The sequence below is a fragment of the Equus caballus genome, chromosome 1, assembly GCF_041296265.1.
Source record: "Equus caballus isolate H_3958 breed thoroughbred chromosome 1, TB-T2T, whole genome shotgun sequence".
Lineage (NCBI taxonomy): Eukaryota > Metazoa > Chordata > Mammalia > Perissodactyla > Equidae > Equus > Equus caballus.
This window is the reverse complement of record NC_091684.1, coordinates 90,237,404-90,260,900: the sequence shown is the minus strand read 5'-3', so window position 1 is coordinate 90,260,900 and position 23,497 is coordinate 90,237,404. Positions and strand designations below refer to the sequence as shown.

The window sequence follows — 23,497 nt, the reverse complement described above, 5'->3', positions numbered from 1 at the left end:
TCACTGATTTTGCAGTTCTGTTTTATTTATACTCAAAACTGTTCACTTATCCAGAGGCTCAAGCAATACAGTCTCTCGGGTACCCTTCCCAAGATGGTTTAAAGAGCCAGTTGACCATGAGGATCACGGATGGAGAGGGAAAGCCATGGCCCTGGCAGGCGGGACCCATGGGCAGGACCTGCGTATCATCAGCCCCGGGGCTGGGCTGGAAGCAGGCCACATCCAAGCTCCACTGCGTCTGGGGCCTGCCCTGCGTGCCAACCTGTTCAGAACAAGCTAACTCAGAAAAGCTCAAGCCCAATAAGTAGTCCCTCCCCTACAATCTGGAGCTGTAACCCCAGGGCTTTACAAGGGCCGTCCTTGAGGAAGCGGCGCCAGCATTACCTCGTGCCATCGGGCAGCTTGCGGTCGAAGGAGGTGCTGCGGGGAATGGCAGCCTGGGCCTGCTGGAGCAGCTGCTGGCACTGCAGCCGGTCGGGCGTGCCGGGGACGGGGGAGGCCCTGGACAGTGGCTGCAGGGCAGGCGTGGGCACCCGGTGCCACGTGGTGTTCCTCCGGAAGGGGGTTTTGTACTCGCAGGGGGTGCCTTCGCTGTCAAGTTTATATTCCACCATGGGGATCCGGCAGAGCTCTGAACACCCTCTGTGGGGCCAAGAAGAGATGGTGAGAAGGGAGGCTCGGCGCTGGGCCATCAGCGAGGCTTACTTGAGGCCTGCCTGTGCTCCTCAGGTCTCACGGACAAGGACAGAGCCATCGACCCTAAGGAGTGTCCCTGGCTTATGGCAACCTTGTCTATTTACTACCTAGCCTGGAGCATTAGGATCCAGCACCATGCTGTGGCTCTGCTTAATTGACAGATACACTGTTAGGTATTTCATGCATATATCTTCCCTCTCCAGGGAGTTTGCAAACTTCTTAGACAGACCTGAATATATCTGTAACGAATTTGTACACATGGAATCATGCACATTGAACATGGGTGATAAATACACTTTAATAGATTAAAAATGCCTCATATAGGGGCTGGCCCCGTGGCTGAGTGGTTAAGTTCCCGTGCTCTGCTGCAGGCGGCCCAGTGTTTTGTTGGTTTGAATCCTGGGCGCAGATATGGCACTGCTCATCAAACCACGCTGAGGGAGCGTCCCACATGCCACAAATAGAAGGACCCACAACGAAGAATATACTATATAACTATGTACTGGGGGGCTTTGGGGAGAAAAAGGAAAAAATAAAATCTTTAAAAAAAAAATGCCTCATATATAACCTGAACAGGTATTTTCAAGTACAGTTATAAAATTAGGAATGAAAGTCACATGTTGCTTTTTCTATCAAGTCTGAGAAACGTCAAAAACAAAATTAGTTAACAGCTGTCACAGTCAAGGGAAAACCTGAGTGTCCATCTTGTCAAAGTCAAGTAGGGTTTTTAGTTATTATAGTTCTCTCTTAAACTAGCATTACAGCTCCCCAAAAGGTCATCGAGTGTGCTCTCCCATGTGCTCTAATGATCAGTCAGGGATGTAAGACCCTTTGGCCTGAAAAAGGTGACTTGAGTCAGACATCCCTCCAGTTTCCCACTAATTCACAGGGCAAATAGTGCTATTAGCTTGACCAAAGTTGGCGTGCGAGGCCACCTGGTGCAGTTGGGCGAGGACACAGGAAGGCTGGGTAAGTTTCAAATTTGAGTGTCAGGACAAATCACCCCCATCTACCACGTTGATAAAGCCAGCGCACCTCTCCCCAGACGTTCCAGAGTCAACACAAACACTTTCCAATGCTCACCCCATGAGAAACCTACGACTGGAGGGTATCACTCTTTAAAAAGCAGACTTGCATTCTCGAGACAGTAAAGTAAAACTTTTCAGCCTCTTTTCAATATCATAACAAAAGAACACAGAGAACAAGAAACAGAAAATCAACCATCAACGAAACTTGGAGGCACCTGAAACTCTAACACACAGCATATTAAGCTAGAAGAATGCCAGAGGTTTAGCCCAGCAGAGGAAGGCAGGAGCCAAGGATGTCCCGAGGGGAAGACAAAGAGGAGTAAGATGAGTCCCCTTGAACCCCGGGTGCGGGAATAGGAAGCACCAGGCCCTGCAGAAGCCAAAAGGGAGGGAGAAGGCATGAGAGAGGGGGGTTATCAGAAAGGAGGGAACAAAGAAAAGTGCCACCCTCGGCACTGGGCCCAGTCAGGCTATAACCCCTCCTTACCTCTAGGGGTTGGGAGCAATGGTCCAGGGAAGTCAATGGGAATGAGTCTAGACTCAAGGCCAAGAGGCAGAGGAGAGCTGGCTGAAAACCAAAGGCTCAGGCAAAGTCTCACTGGAAATGAGACTCAGAGTCACTCCTCCTTCCTGCAAACCCAGCTTCAGAACGCTGTACCCCCTTCTCTAGAGAAAAGACGAGCAGACGGAAGCCATCCACTCACTCTTTAGTGAGCCTCACCAACCAACCGTATCCTCAGAGAAGGAGGAACTTTGAAATTTAAAAACAGGATAGCTAAAGTTGAAAATAAAAAATCCAGCGAGACAGGTGGCAGCTAAACTCAGGAACTCTCCCAAAATGTTATATGAGAGCAGACATAAGAAAATGAGAGTCCAATCAAAGGTCTAACATCCACCCAACAGAGGTACCAGAAAGAAAAGACAGAGAACAAAGTGGGGAGGAAATGATTACGAAATAATACAAGAAAACTTCCAGCACTAAAGGATATGTAAAACCAGATGAAAAGGTCCACAGCGTGCCCGGTACAATGCTTGAAAACAGGTCCACATCAAGATAGTCACTGTGCAACTCAGACTCCTGGGTTAAGGAAGTGATCTTAAATTTCTGATGGGGAGGAGGAGTGGGGGCAAAGGACACACAAAGGACTGGGACACAGAGAGCTCCAATCTTCTCAACAGCAATACTGGCGGAAAGTTATTTCTCATCCGTCAAATCAAGAGTATTTAGAGCTTGGGGCCAGCCTGGTGGCTCAGCGTTACGTGTGCACGTTCTGCTTCGGTAGCCTGGGGTTCGCCCGTTTGGATCCTGGGTGCAGACATGGCACTGCTTGGCAAGCCATGCTGTGGCTGGCGTCCCACATAGAAAGTAGAGGAAGATGGGCACAGATGTTAGCTCAGGGCCAGTCTTCCTCAGCAAAAACAGGAGGATTGGCAGCAGATGTTAGCTCAGGGCTAATCTTCCTCAAAAAAAAAAAAAAAAAAGAGTACTTGGAGCTTGGGATGGAGACAGAGGCAGAAACCAAAACCACGTCCCCTTTTAGGCTTGGGAAACCAAGTGGATGGAGGCGCTGCCATTTTGAGAACAGAGGAGGAATGACTGAATAAACCATCCTAAAGAGATACTCCTGTTTACAGAGAATGAAGTAGTGATGATCTGTTTGTTAGTAAACTTTACTTCCTACCTTTTGTTTTAACTCTCCTTCCCCCAAAGCAAAATTCATCTCTCTTATCTAGGCAAATTTAGATTACTCTGGATTTATTGAATGCGCTAGTCAATTATTGGCCAAATTTACTAAGTCCAGATTTACACTGGACTGCACTGTTTTTTTTGTGTAAAATGCCAAGGCTCTTGATACTTACTCATGGACTTAAATTGTTTCCAAGTGTTTTCCTATTTAACTAGATACCACCTCCCCTAGAACAACTGATTCAACCATATGGCCAACGTCCTAATTAGAAATCATAATGGTGGGATATTACCTTAGCAGATACCAAAACATCAAGAAAATCTACTCTGTCTTCTACCCTAACTGAGGCTCTCAGCAGGTTACTGGAGGTTGAGATGAAACCCAGGCTTGCTGTCTCAAAGGCTGCAGCTGCCTAACAGTGCAAGCCAGGGGACCTTTCATGGAGACCCGCCAAAGTCAAAGGTCCCGGAGTTAGATTTTGAATGAAAGGAACATGAACATTGAATCTTGTGCACCAAAGGGCAATGTGCATTTCCAGCGCTTGTGTGGGTTTCAAGTTTACTGGGTTTGATTGAAAAGGAAGAATAAGGTAAGAGAAGACAGACGCCGGAGCAGTGTGGTGTATTCAGCTCACGCTCATAGACTATAGCCTTTAAAGGATGTGTAATTTAGCTTGAATCTTCCAAAAAATTACATAAATGGGTAATCACGCCTAATATTTGAGAGAGTGTTGACAAAATCTTGTGCAATGCATTAGGTTGAGGAGAGAACCAGGGTGGAATTATTTCATTTCCAACCTCCTACACAGTCACATGTAAACGATCTTTTAATACTAAAAATTGGCATTCTTTTGCCCTAATAAAAATCAGCTATTCTCAAAAGAATGGTTTTATTTTAAAACCAAAACTAATTTTGTTATTATGGGACACTTTTACAGCAACTACTCTTATAAACTAGATTTTTGCTTTTTGACTTCTACGACTGAGACCTCAAATAAATACCACTAATTATAACACATCATCAAACCGCCTCAATCTTAGTTCTGCTCCATCTGTATGAGGAATTCCTTGAAGGATACATATAGAAAATTCAGCCAATTTTCAGGGGAATGGGAAGAGGTATAAACTAAAAATTAAAAACTGGCCTACGGAGGTCCTCCTCCTGCTGCAGTACCAGAAACGGACCTGCACCTGCCCTTGAACATCCCTTCCCCTCCTTGGGTGGTTCTAGCACAGATGCTGGGCAAGAGATCCCAGCTCTTCTGGAGCGTCAAAAGTGGTGCTGCTGTGAAGGGGCGCACAGCAAACACTGCTGACCACCAAGTAAAGGCCAACTGAAACCCACACCGAGCGAATGCAGAAAGACAAAGCACAAAAGGACATTTCCGAAAAAGGGAGCTGCTAATGTTGCGTGAACTGAAACATTTTTGAAGAAAAGACTCAAGTCTTTTGCTTTCCAGCATTACAGACTCAGACCTCACTGATAAACTTGCTTGGCTTCCTTCCGACACACCAAATCCAGTGAATGGATGTGAACTGCACTTCTAGCTCCTGGCACACTTTTCACAGCTTGCTTGCCAAAAGGAGATCCTCAAAGACATTAGATAAGGCTGCGGGATCACCTACATGTACGCGTTATCGATTTCCTCTTTGCTCAATAACGAATGTACATGTCATTTACTTATGCTACTAATTAACATGCTAGGTAGAGATCAATAAAAACTCAGCTTCAGGGTTACAAATAAATACAATTTTTTAACACTGCTTGTCTAGCCAGTAACTTTCCTGAATGCAATCTCTCGCAGTAGTATATGCTTGAAGGCAAAACATTTTGTACAACAAGAAGGTCATAAAAAATGTGCTAGTTAAAATGTGACACTACGAAACTCTAAGAATGACAAGCAGTTTTATTAGTTGGGTGCCTCAGAGAATCTTCCATTTTATTGCTTTATTCTAAAACAATGCTACTTGTCCTTCTGAACTTAGCATCGTGAACTCCCTGGGATGGCTTATTCATGGACAAGGGACCCTCATTAACTTACTCATATCCACATTCATCAGCACTCTCCCTGCTTCCTGCTGTCTAAAGCAGGCTTTCCCACAGGAGATTTCTAGGTCAACAGCTCCTATCACTTCCAGGCTTCTGGGCAGGGCCAGCAGAGAGGTGGCATCCACTCTGGTTCACAGGTGACAGGCACCCACACTCACTGCCAAGCACTGTACCTATGCACCCCTAACTTCAGAGACGCCCAGGAAGGACCCCAAAGTGACATCTACCCACACAGGCCCATTCCTTTCAAATGATACCTCTAATTTCCCAGAAGAACCCTCCATTTACCATCAATAATTTAGGTCCTTGAAAGTGGAATCTCTGCTGGCCAGGCTCGAGACTCGGTTCTAAAGGCTCGCTTCAGCCTTCGCAGCCTGACCATCAGGACCACCACTGGTGGAGCCCAGCCAAGTGACACAGTTTTCTCTATTCATTCCCAGCAGGAACCCTCTACCTCAATCAAACTATTCTCCATTAAAGGGAGAGTTTGGGCTCTGGTCTCAAAACCCACACCTGCCAATGCGTAGCTTAGAAACGGGACAATCTCTTTGGACCAATGTTTCTCCTCTTATAAATGGAATAGGAAGAGCAAGGGTATGTCAAGATAGAATTATATGAAATACGTAAGCTTCCTGAAGTGATAGCTTCACAAGAAAGAAGTTAGTTACAAACAGATAATATTACCGTTTGCTTCTATGAAATAGAGGAAACCAATATTAGACAGCAAAAGGCACTACAGTTTCATGAAAGTTCTTTCTAGATAATATTTATAAAGCTATGGAATTATAAAGCTTAACTTTATGTAACAATCAGAATTGCAGAAAACTTTAAAACTATAAAATTCCCCTCGTGTACATCTACCTATGGAACAATACATCATTATCCTGTTACTTTATTCTTTTCACTGTACATAAAAGTAGGACACACGAATTTATGCTACTTCAAAAACAAAGGGGAAGAGTCCTAGGGGATGATAAAGAGGGATGGTATTTTTGAGGAGCAGCAAAACAAAACCAAAAACCCAGAGAATGGAGAAAGTTTAAAGGAATAAGGTATATTCTTACCAAAACAACAAAAGGCAGTTGAACAAATTAGCTGGACCTGGATGGCGGAAACCATGGACCGTGCAGCCACAGCTTAATCATGTAATTACAACTTGCATTTACTGTAGCCTGAAATTGCCTATTGGTTTTACTGTACTGGACTGCATCATAGAAAACCTTTAACTGAACCCAATAACCTAACGAAAAGCCTCACAACGTACTGCAATGCTATCCTTTACGTCCAATCCTCCAGTTACCTTGTATGGCGCTTTACAGTTTTCCACACACACTACACTACTTCAGTTCACACAAATGTTTGAGGTAGCACCAAGGAAATCTCCAGTTCTCAGAAGGAGGCTCAGAGAGGTTGGAAAGGTGACACAGCTACTCAGGGACAGGTTCGCGCTGGAAACCGGAGCCCCTGACTCCCAGCTCAGCGCTCTTTCCAAGACACTTGGGCTATCTCCTTCAAAAGCTATCAAAGCAGAGTTAATGTGGCCCACATCATATCATATTTTCCATTAGCAGCAAAAAGAATCTTTGGAAACAAAGGCAGAGAGATTTCGTCAAAGGAACGCCCTGTTTCTTTTATATTATGTGCTTTGAAAAGAAGCCTTTTGTAGGCCCAGGAATTGAAGTAATCACTGATATTTTAATCATTTTAATGTCTGTTATGCTAATAGCCTGCTAATAGCTCAAAGACTCTTTCCAAATCACCCAACAAGGTGACAGGGGTAATTGATGCTCATTCAGTTGAATCACAAACTCTTTCTTTCTGTTGCTTGAAAAATCAAAAGCTTCCAACAGGAATAACCACATAGTATAAGTTACTGTACAGGTCAGGGCACCGTCACACAGGAAATAGCGACGAAATGAAATATTCATTCACTTTTCTACATATTTCCTTCATTTACAGATAGAAATAGAGACACACCTAGACTACAAATAGAAAAAGAGACATCTAGACCATAACCCCACTTGACCAAGCCCTTTGAATCAAAGTCTGGAATTGAAAAGGTGTGTGTCATACCGAATACCAATACGAAGGGAGGCCATCTGGGACTGAATGATTCATCAGCCGCCGTCCTTTCCTTCCTCACCAGACACAGGGGTGGACCCTGTTTCCACCCACTGTACCCCCAGGACCTAGCACCACATTTGACTTAAAACAGAGGCTCAGAAAGCTCTTCATGAAGCCAGTCGCTTCCCTCTTTTTCTCAGAAAGCTTGAGACCAAGAATAACGTTTTACTGCATTACAGACTTTAAAGTTAAACATAGAAGATTTTCAATAGCTATCTGAGGCCTGAGTTTTGATCAACGTATTTCCATGAGGGAGAAAATCCACTGGCTGTCCGTCACCATCGCCTGGTGTAACCTGTCAAGTACGAGACAGTTATTTGCCTAACGAACACAACACTCGTGCTTTACTGTCACTCTTTGCATTCCTGTCACGGTGTCAATGCCCCTACAAAGTTCCAAACTACAAAAAGGTGTGGACACTAAAATACAGATTATTACCTGGAGAGGGTGAAAGCATTTTCTGCCTGGAGATACTTATCAGCAAGTGATAAGTTGTTGCTATAGTTTGAGAAAACTATTTTTAAATAACAAAAATACGAACGGGAAGTACTGTATTTTAGAATGCCAGGTGGACAAAAAGGAGCCCATCAAAGTAAAGATCATGTCTGTCCTAAGCTTTTAATAGTCCTAGTGCCTGGCACAGTTTCTGGCACAAGCTGGCTAAGAGTGAATGAATGAATGAGTAAACGTAAGGCAACCCATTTTACATTTGTTCTGTAATCCAATGTTCTTACTTGAAGGAGTGAGGCAATAATCCAAGCATTATTTTGGAGGAACTGGGCAGTTTTCATAGTTCACATTAAAATTCACTACTGGAGGGCCCATAGGACAATACCAGATATAATTAATTTTTCTTATCCATACAAACAAATTGGAACTCTAAAACCTCACTTTAGTCCAGATTTCAGTTCACCAACTATCTATACATATAAATTTATATATAAACTGCTAATCTGACATAATTGAGTTTTCCTTCCTATTTCTATTTCCACATCCTCCTCCGTGTACTTCAGGGAGTTGAATGGTCAGGCAACAGGAAGCAAACAGAAGACAAGAACATAAAGCTTCAATTTTATAGAATGATGAGAGGACAACAATTTAGATTCATGACAAATGAGATAATTTCCACTGTTTTGCATTATATAGAAAAATTTGTCTTGGATAGTATGTCAACAAAGTATGAAAAATCACACAAAACAGATGCACCACAGCAAGGGATTTCATTTCCATTTTTATTGGACATATTTACTAAATCACTCACATTGTATAACAACTCATGCATAATTCTGATGAGTTGTTATTTCCTTTCTATCACCCTTTTAAGTTGATGTGTTTTCCTTCAAATGACATTGATAGAATGTCAGTCACCTTTGAAGGCTAGGGGCCGGGGCCGGATTCCCCCCTTGCAGAACAAGGGAGAGCTTAATTAAGCGTCTTCCACAACTCTTCTTCATCTTTGCCACTGAGACTGTCTGCTTGGGAAACACCCTTGCTCCCTTTAAAACCTTATTTCCATTTGAAGAGGGCTATTCCCAAACCAATGCTCGCCACTCATTCCCCAATCTATATGCATTCACTCCTGGATCCGATCTCAGCGCCAGATCAGTTAATAAGCATTCCCAGAGGAAACCCTCCCAGCCTGGTGTTCTCTGGAACTCTACAAGGAAAAGGAAAAAGGGCTCTGCCTTCCTTTCAAGCTGAGGGACAGCTGAATTATCATCACCCTTAGGCTTGAGAATGGGCCTTCAAAACGGCAGTGGTGCTTTTGATTCAACATAAATACTCTCCCAGTTAAAGACTTCATTTAATCCAGTGGCTTCTGAGTCATAAGCAAACACCTTCTGACCTGCGGAAAACCAGGAGTGAGTCCATCAAATGACAGGCCTCTCCCACTGCTGACGGGAGCAGATGGGCTCCAAGGAGAATTATTGCTAACTGATATCCTGTAGGACAAAAATCACGCTGATAAATGGCAAAAATGAACTGAACTATCTTTCACTCATCATTCACAATGTTTATGAAGACTGAAATGTCTTGCAATTCGTTCATTGTGCCATTTTTGTAGTCCTTATGGCTTTTACATGAAAAACAACTTAAAAGAAAAAAATTACACATGCACACACTCACACACACATCCATTTAAACGAATGTTTTCTTTTTGCTCCCTCCCTGACAAGCACTAGGAGCCACTTTGTGAAAGAAGACAGGGGTCATTTTCCACGCCACAAATCAAATGCGTGGTTTCAGCTTGAGGCACATCTCTGTGTATTTTGCTATAGCCGTATGGGTACCAAGCGATGTTTTGTTTAAAAGGTTTGTACTTTAATTTTCAAAATGAGTCAGGTGCTACCCATTTCCCCTTCAGGCCCTCCTCTACAGTTTCTTAAAAAATCTAATAATGCAGAAGGCTACACTTGTTTAGAGCATGGATGAAATTTAAAATAATGTTTCACGCTTGCATTGCAGTTGAAAGCGAAGAACCCTTATTCCAAGGATAACTTCTCGTGAGGCAGCAGGTAGTTTTACCAGGGCACCCAGACAGTCACAGACAGAACACGAATCCCAAACTCATAAAAATACGGATTCAAAAATCTATAAATTCAAATTCACAGAATATTAGAAGACTGAATTGAAAGAATTTTGAATGATACCTTCTAGGTTTAAAACCTTCATGACTTACAGAAATGTGGGTGATAGGCATGCCAATTTTGGAGTGTAGTTACCAGGCAAAAAGCTAATTCTAACCCTGGTTAAGGTTAAAATATAAAAGACAGTTATTCCAGATTAATCAGGAGAAAAATCTGTATCTTCAGGGAGTGGTGTTAATGAGAATTGAGGAAACAAAAGCAAAATCTCTAAATATCTTGAATAGCTTCAATAAGAGAATTTGCATTTAAAACAAGGAAAGAATTAATTATGTGCAGACCACAGCAGATTATGTGTCCTTGGACAAAAAAATAAATAACAGCCAGAACTTTTAAAGGGCAGTTTTTGTTTGTTTATTTCTTTTAGCTGGAAAACAATTCAATATTTCTTAGGAAATCCTACTCTTCTAAATCATATGTTCTAAATACCAAACATAATGATAACTTTAACATTTTTATTAAACAGATCTCTTGAAAGCTTAAAAATGCTTTACTGAGCAACAGTAGGCCAAAACTAAAAATAGGCGGAGAAATATTTTTTAACCCAGAGAGAGAACGTGGTAACATTTTCCTCTAATTCTATAGTAGTAATCAACCTCTAAGACAGATAAACAGACCTCATTGTCTCCATAAGATCTGCAAATCTATATTTCTACCAAAGCAAGAAAGAAATTTTACTATATGGAAAAACTTCTAGTAACTGGCTTAAAATTTACTTTAAAAGACTTTCACTTACACGATATTTTAGCTTCAAAGGTCTAAAGGATTTCCCTTCTATTATTTCCAAGTCTCATTTTTAATAAAATAGTCTTTGTTTTTGATTTCTTTGTACTCATACCATGATGTGTGATTCATGGGATTCTTGGGGAGCAAACGGATGGAAGGGGACAGAGTCTGGCAAAGCAACAAGAAACATCTTGGATATTTCCCATGACATGTGGCTGGTGCTCTCAAGAGGAATTTCAGCTCGTTAAACCTTTATTTTGTAAACCTGTTGTGCAGATATAGGAAACAAGGCTATGGAAAGTCAGGTAGGGAGCAAATGTTAAGATAACTTCTAGAGAAAGACCTTTACAAAATGTGCACATTAACCAGGGAGGAAGGTGGTATAGCACTGGTTTTTTTTCTAAAAAAAGATCACCGGTGGTGGTGTCGGGGGGTCGGCCGGTGATGCAACAGTTAAGTTCGCATGTTCTGCTTCGGCGGCCCAGCGTTCGCTGGTTTGGATCCTGGGTGCGGACATGGCACTGCTTGGCAAGCCATGCTGTGGCAGGCGTCCCACATACAAAGTAGAAGAAGATGGGCACGGATGTTAGCTCCAGGTCAGTCTTCCTCAGCTAAAAGAGGAGGATTGGCAGTGGATGTTAGCTCAGGGCTAATCTTGCTCAAAAAAGAAAAAAAAAAAGTCATGGTTTTGAGCTTATCTATCCAATATGGCAGCCACATGTGCTAATTACATCTTAATTAAAATGAAAATTCACTTCCTCACTCGCACTAACCACATTTCAAGTGTGTGAGAGTCATGCGTGGCTTGTGGCTACCATGCTGGATGGTACAGATATAGAACATACTGCAGAAAGTGCTACTGGACAGCGCCGGTTTTAGAGGTCAAGGAAAGGAGATGGAGAAAGTAGAAAAGAATGTCCTAAGTTATCACAGAAATAAGTCTAGAGAGTAGGCGCAGGAATCGTGCTATCCCTGAATGATAAGAATTTCTTTTAGAGCATGAAAATATTCAAATGAATATCCTAAAGTTTTGTTTGTTTTTTTTAAATTAAAAGTGTGGGGCGTTGATTATGGCTGAAGGTGCTGAGCGCTTTAAGTATATCATCATACTTAATCTTCAGAGAAACAGTAGGAGGGAGGCGACGGTTTAATCCCCATCTTACAGACAGTCAGTGAGGCTTAGAGAGCATGTGAATCACCCAAGATCACACAGCTAATGCCTGGATTCCAAGCACACTGGGTCTCTCCAAAGCCCGAGCTCCTGAGGCAGCCTGAGGGACTCCTTCTGAGATGGAGATGTGCTCTAGATAGGAGCACCGGACACCACAGCACAAGCAGGGCCACAGCCAGATGGACGGCTGGTTCTCAGCATTCTTTTCTCCCTTTGGCCTAATATTTTCTTGAGGTTGGACATGATTATTTTCTATTAACAACGGAACAGTATCTTTTTCTAATTCCATTCCTGTTCCTTCCCTCCGCCCATCTATTCTGAGCTTTCCAAGTCTAGCCACCTCTTTTCATACCTAAACCGTGACAGCTTATGAGGATGCCCTGAACCAGTTCAGCTCGAATGGAGTAGTCACCACACAGAGTATGTCTGATGTCCCAACGTTCCTTCAGACACACAAGTATTGATCTCTTAAACATCCTGTTAATAACCAATAACTTCACATTAGGATAAGGGATTCTAGTAGTGCAGAGAAAGTATTTAACTTGCTAAAGGCTGAGCTGGGATAAAGAACATTTCCTCTTAGATGTTAAGTCTCACTGGTCCAGTGAACCGAGCAGGTGCTCTGCTCCTTAGTTTCTAATATCTCAGCTTTTACATGGTCAATGTCCCATTAAATTGCTTGGAAATTACAATTTATCGAAGATGCACCTGACTACATTTTCTGAGGACCCTGAGGGACCAGTTAGGACAGTACCTGCTACAGAGGCCAAGGAGGAGCCAGCATTGCTGAGGAGCCCCCCACGCCTTACCTCCGGGGCGAGCCGTCGTCGTGTGGCTGGATGATGACCACCTTCACGGTCACGGAAGTCCGGAGCAGGTCGATCATCTGTTCGTGGGTCAGAGTGGCCACGGCCACTTTGCAGATCTCCACAAGGCGGCTCCCTTGGCGAAGGCCGGCCTTCCAGGCAAAGCCGAAAGGTTCCACATCTGCAACGATTCCTTCAAAATTCACGTGGAAGCCAAGCTGGCCCAGCCCGTTCCTCCTCAGGGTCATTTCCACAGTCTCGCAGCCTCTCGTCACTATCTAAGGGGATAGGAGGCGGTTAGTGGCAATGCTGTGGAGCCCCCACGTCCGAGGGGTGCACACAGGCTCTGGGCTCGCTCCTCTGCCCTCAGCCCTCACAGCCCTTCCTTCAAACAGTCCCAGTGACAAGGACACATTTCAATCAGAGTTCACCTAATTAACTGTGGCATCCAGTACAAAGAATATAACAGTAAAACAACAGTTTCATTTTTCAAAAGCAAACCTATTCCTGATACAGGTGTCCTGCTTTTTCTTAGAAGCCACTGGCCTAGAGCTTGTGAGCTTAAGATGGGCTCTCATAATTCCCTCCTCTCCTTTCTCATGTCAACTGACTTGGCTCTTAAACATATAAATTCCATTGTTCCAGATGGACTATAGTGAGGGAAAAAATGTCAAGACTTTCGAAACTAGTACAGGTTTCGCCCATCAAGCCTTAAAACCTATGAGACAATTTCATTCAACTTAAAAATGGCCGCAAACCCTTCCAAGCTAACACTTAGGGACCTGCCCCCAGGATGGGCAGCAGCAGAAGTCAGAGCGTTAGGAAAACTCTAAGTGCTCTCTGTGTACCCGCCCTGTGGACATCCTGTTCTGTCCTTTAGGACCCCTCTCCTGGGGAGTGACTGCCCTTGCTTGCCTGGGTGTTGAGGACTGTTTAAATTAAATGTGAGCCAGCCAGCCAGGCTCCTTGGCATCTGCTGACAAGGGCAGTATGCAGGATGGTGCTCTCTCTTGCAGGCGGCAGAAACCTGGAGGCACTGGGCCACCCCTTAGGGCCAAGGACAACCTCAGGCTGTAGCAGCTCCAGTGCATTTACCTTCCCCAAGAGCAGGAGTCTACACAGTATCCCAAAAAGGAATATGAAGGAAGAAAGCGGTTTGCATCCCACTCAGTGCACCGAAGCACCAATAATTAGTTAACACCACCCTCAGAAGTGCTTACTGAGACAGCTTCCATGCATTGAAAGAAAAACACGGGCTCATTAACTATCCTTTGATGACCACGGCATCACTTATTTGTGGGAAATTTAAAGTCAGGAAGTATCATACCCATATCCGCCAAACCACAGAGCTCATGCATGAAGTTTCAGTTTAATAAATGCTCCGTTTCCATGCAACACGCTCTGAATACACAGATCCTATTTAATAAGACCTATGACTGTAAGCGCAGCTGTAGGGACTGGGGCTGGTTCCGTGTATCACCACTGTGTCTCAGGTTTCCATGGTTACCGCCACGGGTGCTCGCGCTGCCAATCAGTGTCTCACAGGCACACATGACAGTTTGGGGCTTAGGAAAATGGGGAATGGATTGCTGGTCTTAGTGGCGAAGTTTTGAAAGACTGAAGTTTCTAAAGTTATGAAGTGAACTAATTTAAAATTGTTTAAAAATAGTACTTTTGTGATATGTACAACCGGAATAAATTTTTCCTTCACTTCTTTTTCAAGGAAGCTCTGCTACCAAAGATGACCTATGACATGCCTTCTTTCAAACCTTGATGCGATTTTCAGTTGAAACTGAACATCCATACAGCAGACTAAACAGTGAACGGCCAGGCTTTTCCAGACCCCTACGTGTTCTGTCTCTTGTGCTTATTTCCTCCAACCACACGCTACTTCCTCTACTTTTGCTTTTCGTATTTCTTTATCCCTTCTGTTCCTTGCTTCTTAACACTCACAAAGGATGAAGACCATGTTCTCCATTTATTTGGAGCTCCTCACATACTTACATGGATTCAATTCTCACATGACATGGTGGCCTCCTATCCACGTACACAGGACTGGCTACCTAATTCATGGGGCCCAGTGAAAAATAAAAATGTAGGGCCCTGGTCAAAAATTATTCAGAATTTCAAGATGGCAATAAGAGATCTTTCAACCAAGCCTGGGCTCTTCTGAGAGTGGGTCCCTGTGCAACGCACAGGTTGCACACCCATAAAGCTGGCCCTGCCTGTCCCTCTGGGTGTAAGTTCATTCCTGTCTTGTATCTTTACCTGCATGACAGACACGTTTAATTTCACTTTCCACCATCATAGGATGCACACTGAGTGTACCATCTGCTAAACAGCACTCATTCCTAGTATTTCTATGATGACTGCATCATCCTCTTTTTTTCCATTTCTGTTGATACTGCTCTGTACTAACCTTATGCTCTATTCCTTCAATAGTCTTTGGGTTGGTTCATTTCCAGCATCTTCTGTTACAAGTCATCCTAGACAGAACACACCTCCTCAAATATATTCCAGACATTAGGCACCTCAGTCACATTAGCAATACAGTCACTGTTCTAGGAAAACGGTAGGAGGGGTCCATGGAACAGCGAATGTGCAAGAACCTACGTGTAAATACCTACGTAGTGTGCATTCTGGACACTGGTGAAGTGGCACTTATTTGTGTTGTATTTTCAGGAGCACAGATTATGATGACTCAGTGGATCTCCCCAAAAGAAGTATTTGCAATATTATGGAAAGCACAATGTGTCCTGAGACTCCCAAGGATCACTCAAATCTCCAGCTACATAAACCACTCACATACTTAATCATCCCAACATCACATCTACACTTTCGCACATATACCCAACGATACTGCTGAACACACGAGACTCCTTTCCGTAAACAGTGTCCGCAAAGAAGGAAATTATTTCTCCAGGGCTAGCAGGACTGACTTGATTGTATTGTCTCTCAGACATGGTCTCAAATAACAAAAAGGGAGATTGATATTTGGTGGGAGGAAAGGGTGCAAGAAGTGGGTATAACTTGTCCTTTTTCCATGATCCATAATTGACCAAGTCTTTTCTAATTAATAAAATATGCATCCCCCTGGAGGAAGATTTACACATGAGAAATTCTTTTGTCAAGGCATGCTTTGTTCTTGTATTATATTTGATTTATTCTTATAACTCTATTGTATATACTCAAACTAAAAAGTCTAATGCCCTTTGTTAAAAGTAGGAGCAGAAATACAACTGATAATCCCATCATGGACATCACTTAGGGGTTTGTCCTAAAGATAACCTTTAAAAAAATCTCTTTTATGAGTGATTTTTTTTTTAGTCTAACTGAACGGGTAATTCTATAAAACCTCCTCAAGAAACTCTGGCTAGAAGATTAATAACATATTTAACCCAGCAGAGTAAACAAAAATACCTGCCATATACACATGCAAAGAACTGAAGCTGCAAAGAGGACTTACTCATATGGTCAAGAGCAATTTTGTGCCTATTAATTTCCTCTGGGACGGTACCGTCATGTCAGTCTCTACAAACAGCCATAATATCTAGATAGTTCTTCCGTTTTTCCTTCAAATACTATAAAAATATATACTGATGTTAGAAAGTTGGCTTAATTTTCCCTTTCTAATTAATTTCTAACAGGCGCTTCTCCACCCTTCTTGTATTCAGCGAGTACTCAAAGGGACACAGCATTTAAAATTAAGCTCTGTAGCCATAAGAGATAGTAATTCGTTCCCTAGGTGCCATAATCATGGTGGAATTTCCCAGTGGAAGCTACTGTGAATCTGGGATTGAAGACCTAAGGATGGTGGGAAATACAAACCCTGTACTTACTCCTAATCGCTGAACAATTTCCCTTACGTCTTCGGCACAGTTATCCACGGAGGACAGAAGGATACATTCTCCTCTTTCGTAAAACACTTTGATGCTCATTAATCCAGAGGTCCACCCAATGACATCCCGGCAGGAACAGTTAAATACAACGTTCTTGGAATCCTTTTCAATCAACATTATGAACTCATTGGAGATCCCAAGAAGACATTCAATGTCAGCAGACTGGCCAAAGTCCCGAGCTATCACATGCCACATGATTGCGCCGACGCTAAACAGATGGGCGTCCTTCCTTGGCTTTACTTTCTCCTTTTTCTTTGCACCCAGTGTAATGAAGCTGAATTTCACAGAGGTATCCACGGTGGCGGTTGTGACAAAGTTCTCTGCCAGATCTTTCAAGTACTCTTGCCTTGTTCGAGTGGCCATCGCTCGAAACTTTTCTGACTTATGGGCTGCGTTTTCTGCATTGATTACTTTGGCTAAAAGGAAGTCCCGAAATACTGCTGACTTTGGAAAAGTTACGCCTTTGGGAATTGGTGGACCAAACGGTGGCACATCTTTTGATCTAGAAACTCCAACACTGAGGAAGAATAAAGAGAAATGAGATGAGCTGTGATAGCACAATATTTATCTTCAGAAATCTGACATATACCCACATTTTCAACTTAAGCCATATTTTGCAGCTTCTTGTTATCCTAATTTCTGGGTACCAAGTTATTGTTTGTTTAAGTAAAACTTTTCAAACTTAGCAGATGGGAGGGTGTTCTGGGCTGAGTTACGTACCTTAAAAAAATTGTATGTTGAGTCCTAAACCCCAGTAGCTGAGAATGTGACTCCATTTGGAGATGGGATCTTTAAAGAGACAATTAAGTCAAAATGAAGCCATTAGGGTGGGTCTTAATCCAATATGACTGGACCCCTTATAAAAGCAGATCAGGACACACAGAGAGACACCAGGGACCCAAGTGTGGAGAGGAAAGACCATGCGAGGACACAGCGAGAAGGCACGACCTACATGCCAAGGAGAGAGTCCTCAGAAGAAACCAAAGCTGACAATACCTTGATCTTGGACCTCTAGGCTCCAGAACTGTGAGACATAAATGCCTGCTGTTTAAACCACTCCATCTGTGGTACTTTGTCATGGCTCGCTGAGCTAAGATAGAGGGCAATGGATCCATCATGGGACGGGATACACACAGTTTCAGACAGCGCCAGGCTGGTACTCAGTAACTGCCGCTGGTCATCACTGAGAAAGACAGTGACTCTTCCAACAGAAGTGAGGTTAGCCCCACTTGGCTGCTTGGGATCTCACTGGTACTGGGCACAATGATCATGCTCACAGGGCCAAAATTTTTAAGTGTCACTTTTAAGGAAATGCTCACTTGTTCACATTCTGAAAATCTAAATGAAGGTTTTATGACAGTTAAGTTTTAAGAGATTCCAGGGACTGAAAAGATCAAATGTATATGGTAGTAACAACCATCTTAATGTATCACCGCCAATAATGCTGCCCTATAACAGACAGAAATTTTAGTTGTCTCAAATTCTTTTTGGATTAAGACCCAATATAAAGAGTGAATTAATGAATTAATGAGTGAAGAATTGGAGTGAGTGAATGAATGAATCCCACAGCATCTACAGCATCTACTCCTTAATTGCTGTGTAGCTACTGCAGACCAAGAATTCGTACTAACCCCACATCTACCCAGGTTGATAATTTTTTCTGTGTTGGGATAAACAAAGGAGGCAATCTATGCTTCATTTTCATCATTGTAGAAAATCCTGAAAGAGGTGAATTGAGGAACGGAAACATTCTGTCCAAATTTGTTCTGTCAGGTATGAATTCCTCTTCTGGAATGTGGTTGGTTAGACTCTAAAAAGATCACAGTCCCCAGGTATCTCTCACCTTTGCTTTAATCTGCACCCTTTACAGGAGAATTAATCACTTCCGGGGACCTGAGCAGCAAGATGGCAGACTGTCTGGATGGGGCCTTAGCGGGTACGAAAGGGGAAGGAAGAAGGACTGTTTCCCTGTGGGACAGATACACCCCACTCATTCACGTATGGTGGCCTATGACTAAACCAGAGGGTGATGCGGGGCACCTGACTCATGTTCTCAAAGGAAGGTCCTAAAACACAGCGGAGACTGAAGTGGCTTATGGGCCAACATCACACCTGACCCATCTCCCCTGGCTACCATCCTTAGAGGACATTCTAGACTGAGTAGGAATTAACTTGTCCTCACATGTTAACTCCCGGAGAGCTGTCCCAAAGTTACCTGTCCAGACTTGTGATGAGTCTAACCACACCTTGTTGCTTCTCCGCTATACTGATCAATGAGCTCAAACAGCCTCTCTTGCACTGGCACCTGCCCTCCCGATACCTGGCATAACAAACTCAAGTAATCACCTCTCCTGAATTTGGGTTTCTCCTCCAGGAATGAGCACGGATTCCTGGAAGGATTTTATCCACAGAATGCTGAGGAGGCCAAGTCCCATTTGACACCCTGCGGGATTACTTTTTGTACTTAGCTCCGTGGATCTCAAGCTACCTCTGACTGCAGCTTGTATGCACTTGAGTCGAAGTGGCAAGGAAAACTTTTCATGTCTAAAGATGTTCCAAGGTGGCTCCTACTGTGGCGCTCCATTGTGGGTAGAGGGAGGGGCCTCTTACAAGGGCAATTCTTTTTGTCCCAAATTACCGACCCTAATAACTAATTGGACAACCCCTCTACAATGCACAGTATGTTCCTCCTCTATAAACTGCAATCCTGTGCATCTCAGTCAAAGTTGCACTAAAATGGCACAATTTAGGCACAGCTATTCCATGATTACTATGATATTCTGGAGATGGGGATCAATTAGATATCGCTGGTTACAAAAGTTTATAGAATCCTTAATTCTTTCAAGCAGAGTTGAGTCAGAAGGAATATTCTTTTGCCAGATTTAGATAACTTCCCAATGGGTTGAAAAAAGAATGTGTTTCAAAACTTCTCCTTATTTTACCCAAATAACTTGATAGCATTTATTGATGATTTCGATATAAGACCCCTCCACCAAAAGCAACAATACAAAGATGAGCTTCCTTAATATGCAAATTAAAGGGTTTTCGGAAAGCAAAGTGGTGAAGAGTAGAGTCCAGAGTCGGGCCCCTCATTGGGATTCCAGCTCCACCACTTTCTGAGACACTCTGAGCTGGTTACTTCATCCCTCAGTGCCTCAGTTTCCTCATCGGTAAAATGGAGGTCAAAATAGGGCCATCCTCAAAAGCCCACTGTGAGGATTAAACAAAAGAATGCATGTAGAGCTATTCTTATCCAAACTGTTAATATTTTTGTCAGAATCCATCATCATTTTAATCATCAATTTAACATAATTTTTGTCAAGAGAGGCTATATATTAAATTTCCTAAAATGGAAGTCATCACTTTCTATAGCTCTCTCTTCACTTTTAATGGGCAGTTAGCAAGTAAGCCTATAGGGCAAGCAGTTTATTTATTCAGTTACTAAGAGATACATCTCGGGAAGTATACCAACTCATAAATCCTTCAAAGTCAACTCTGCAATGGCTCCAACTATTAACATTAAGAATCTTGTATGAAGAAACAGGCAATTAGTTAAGTTTGCTTTTTGAAAGTTTCAGGCTAAAGTTACATTACGTGGAGCTTTGGGGATGTTGCCCCATCCTTCCCCTCCAGATTCAAGTGGACCCAGCACTACTTCTTGAGAATCCTGCCGCACGCCTGGGGGATGCCTCAGACTACCTCTGTAAGGTGGGAGCATGCTCTTCTACTCTTCTAGACTTGTTGGGCAGCACAGTGTTCATTAGAGGAGGCATCTCGACCCAACGGGCTGCCTGGACCATGATCTGTACTAAGTGGGACTATGGGTCCTCATCGGCCAGAACTAACTGCCACTTAACACCTGTACAAAGCGCAGGAGAGAAATGGTACTCATGGGGCTTCACCTGAGCTGTGTGAGATCCATACAGTCTTCTTTAAAATGCATCTGTAGATTAAGACACAGCAACTTAGAAAACAACAGACCTAGACTATATCTCACCATTTGCTTGGAAATTATTTTAATGAATTTATTTTGTCACTGGTATGTTTTGAGGAATATCATATGAAACACACCTATGTTTTGGGGAAACTTAGGCATTGCAGCCTTATTCCATGTCACTGAGTACATATAGTTTCATAAAATGTTATGGAATTGATGTGACTACAGTATTCCAGAAGATTATTATTGATTCTTTGAAGAATACTCATGAAGTTGTAAGCATGATCAATATGAATGTTTACGAGGCACTTCCAAAAATCTGAGGCACTCTATTGACTTTCCATTTGAATCTCATTAGTAAATGATAATTTAGTGATAACAATGTGGTTTCTTAAAAACCAATGACTCCATCTCCAAATGATTTGCACATACTATCTTCCATCATAGAAAACATAACACAATCTACTTTGTCTACAGATAAGATCTATAGCAACACTGGTTTCAAAAACATCCCTCCCCAGTCATTTAATTCAAACCAGAAAACTTGAAAGAAACCAAAATAAATAGATACTATTTACCTTTAAATTTTTCTGTGTACAAGTGAACCACCTTATGATTTAAGCATAAACTAAAGATAGAAAGCATTTAAAAATACTTGATTGACTTAAAAATAGCAGTCGATAAAATAACACCAAATACAATGAAGCCCCAGGCTTAAGTTTCCAACCCATTAGGAAGGTTCTTGTAAGATTATTTTTCATAATGATCATTCATCAGGGGAGGTTTCAGAAGAATAAACCAATTTACCATGCCTGCACCAATATTATCTATATTAAGCATATCATTTATACAGAATAGATATACTTTTTTCAAATACCTTTTTTTTTTACGTAGTTCTGAGCATTTAGGCCACTGGTCTTTAGCCCAGATGTACGTAAAAATCACTAGGAGGAAAACACGCAGATGCTCTGGTCAATTCCAGGTCTACCACATTAGAATACTACACAGTGGGGCGCTATGTTTAACAAGCTGACTATGAAAATAAAACTCGGACTAAGAATTACCAATTTATAGACAGTGCGTTCTTTTAAGATGGGTCGGGCGTGGGGTGGGGATGTAAACCGGCAACATTTAACAGACAAACTAGTTTCTCTGCCTTTAGGAGGCCAAGCTCTACAGTGGTCATGGTTCCACCACTCTCCCACAACTCACACTCATGTACCCCGCCTAGGCCCAGTAGGCAGCTCAACTGGAAACCACGGTTTTAAGATGACAAAGGGAAATAAACTTTGATGAATGCCAGGAACTCGAATAGGTGTTTTGCATAATTTATGCTATTTATTCTTCCTAACTACACATTGAAGTAGGTATTAATGTCAGACGCCACATAATGACATTTCAGTCAACAGTGGACTGCATATACGATGGCAGTCCCATAAGATTCGTACCACATAGCCTACGTGTGTAGTAGGGTATACCATCTAGGTCTGTGTAAGTATACTCTATGATGTTTGCACAATGACAAAATCACTTAATGACAAATTTCTGATAATGGATCCCCATCATTAAATGACGTATGACTGTATCATTCTCAATTTTAAGAGAGGGAATTGAAGGCTCAGAAAAATTAAATACCTCGTACAAAGCACCACGATGAGCAGCAGAGCTGGATTCTAACCCAGGTCAAAAACCCACTCTTTTACCAATTCCTCCCATGGCATAGTCTTTGGCAGTTATTTCCTAAGAAAGAATCCGAGGGCAGGGATGACGAAGAAAAGCAGGCCCGGTCAGAAACGTCTCAGGACTCTGAGCCCTGTGGATGGCCTTTTGAAATCACCAAAGCAAGGGTCAACTTTTTGTCTCAGCAGCCCTGTGGTAGCGAATGTTTCTGAGATCTTAGATGGGAGGAAACGTTTTACCACCACAATAATTCCTTCTGCTGGAGAAGAACTGAGACAGCCATATCGCCCACCTCCAAGGCTGGTACCAATTAAGCCATGGTTCCAGCAGGGGCTGGATGCAATTTTTAAGGGGAAAATGGAAGAAATGTGTAATCTATGATTTTTGCACTGCTAGACATTTCACTTTTTCAAAACGGGAAGAAGGCAATTATTTCTTACAGAAAGTACCTTAGTGAAGACAGTGGGAAATAAAATTAGGAAAAAAAGGACAATTATGAAGTTAGAAATAAGAACTAGAAAACAAAGATATTTTGGGAAAAATTGTTCTGTTGACATAAACCTGTGAGAATGAAAAACCAGGAATTGCTGACTCACCTATAACACACATTTTCAGTACATGGATTATGCACTTGGACTATGACAAAGACGTGTTGAAAGTGGGACCGGATGCTTTTTGGAGTGAAAGGAAGTGCTCCAGGCTCTTGGAAGACAATGGTCACGATGTCATTTCCTATATGCCTTTTCCTCAGAAGCTGTGGTCAGGAAAGTGAACACACATAAAGTTACAAACAAGGTTTTCTGCGAACACAAAATATGTAATTATATACAATTCACTCATCTTTCAATTCAAAGGTCTTAGTTAGAAGAGCAGAGTCATTCTTTGGAAGCTAGTCTTCCTAAATATAGCATAGGAAAAGCAAAATGGGCTACATCCAAAAGACCTGTGGAAAGTCTAAATATTTAAGTTCATCTCTTTTACTTTAAAATTCAACTTATGCTGTCTCTCCTTTTCATCTTTATCTTTTTTACCCTAAAATAATAGCCCA

General features: G+C 42.4%; 1 protein-coding gene across 9 annotated transcripts in view; it reads right to left on the bottom strand.

Annotated features, from left to right (window-relative positions):
* The window catches only part of SIPA1L2 (signal induced proliferation associated 1 like 2), a 212,098-nt gene that overhangs the window by 44,425 nt on the left and 144,176 nt on the right, over window positions 1–23,497 (bottom strand). For all 9 annotated transcript variants that reach the window (XM_070264665.1, XM_023647516.2, XM_023647538.2 and 6 more), the window contains exons 8-11: window positions 23,046–23,203; window positions 16,773–17,349; window positions 12,937–13,211; window positions 385–642 (exon numbers count right to left, since the gene is read on the bottom strand). In XM_070264665.1, the coding sequence (XP_070120766.1) occupies window positions 385–642; window positions 12,937–13,211; window positions 16,773–17,349; window positions 23,046–23,203 (1,268 nt within the window). The remainder of the gene's footprint in view (window positions 1–384; window positions 643–12,936; window positions 13,212–16,772; window positions 17,350–23,045; window positions 23,204–23,497) is intronic.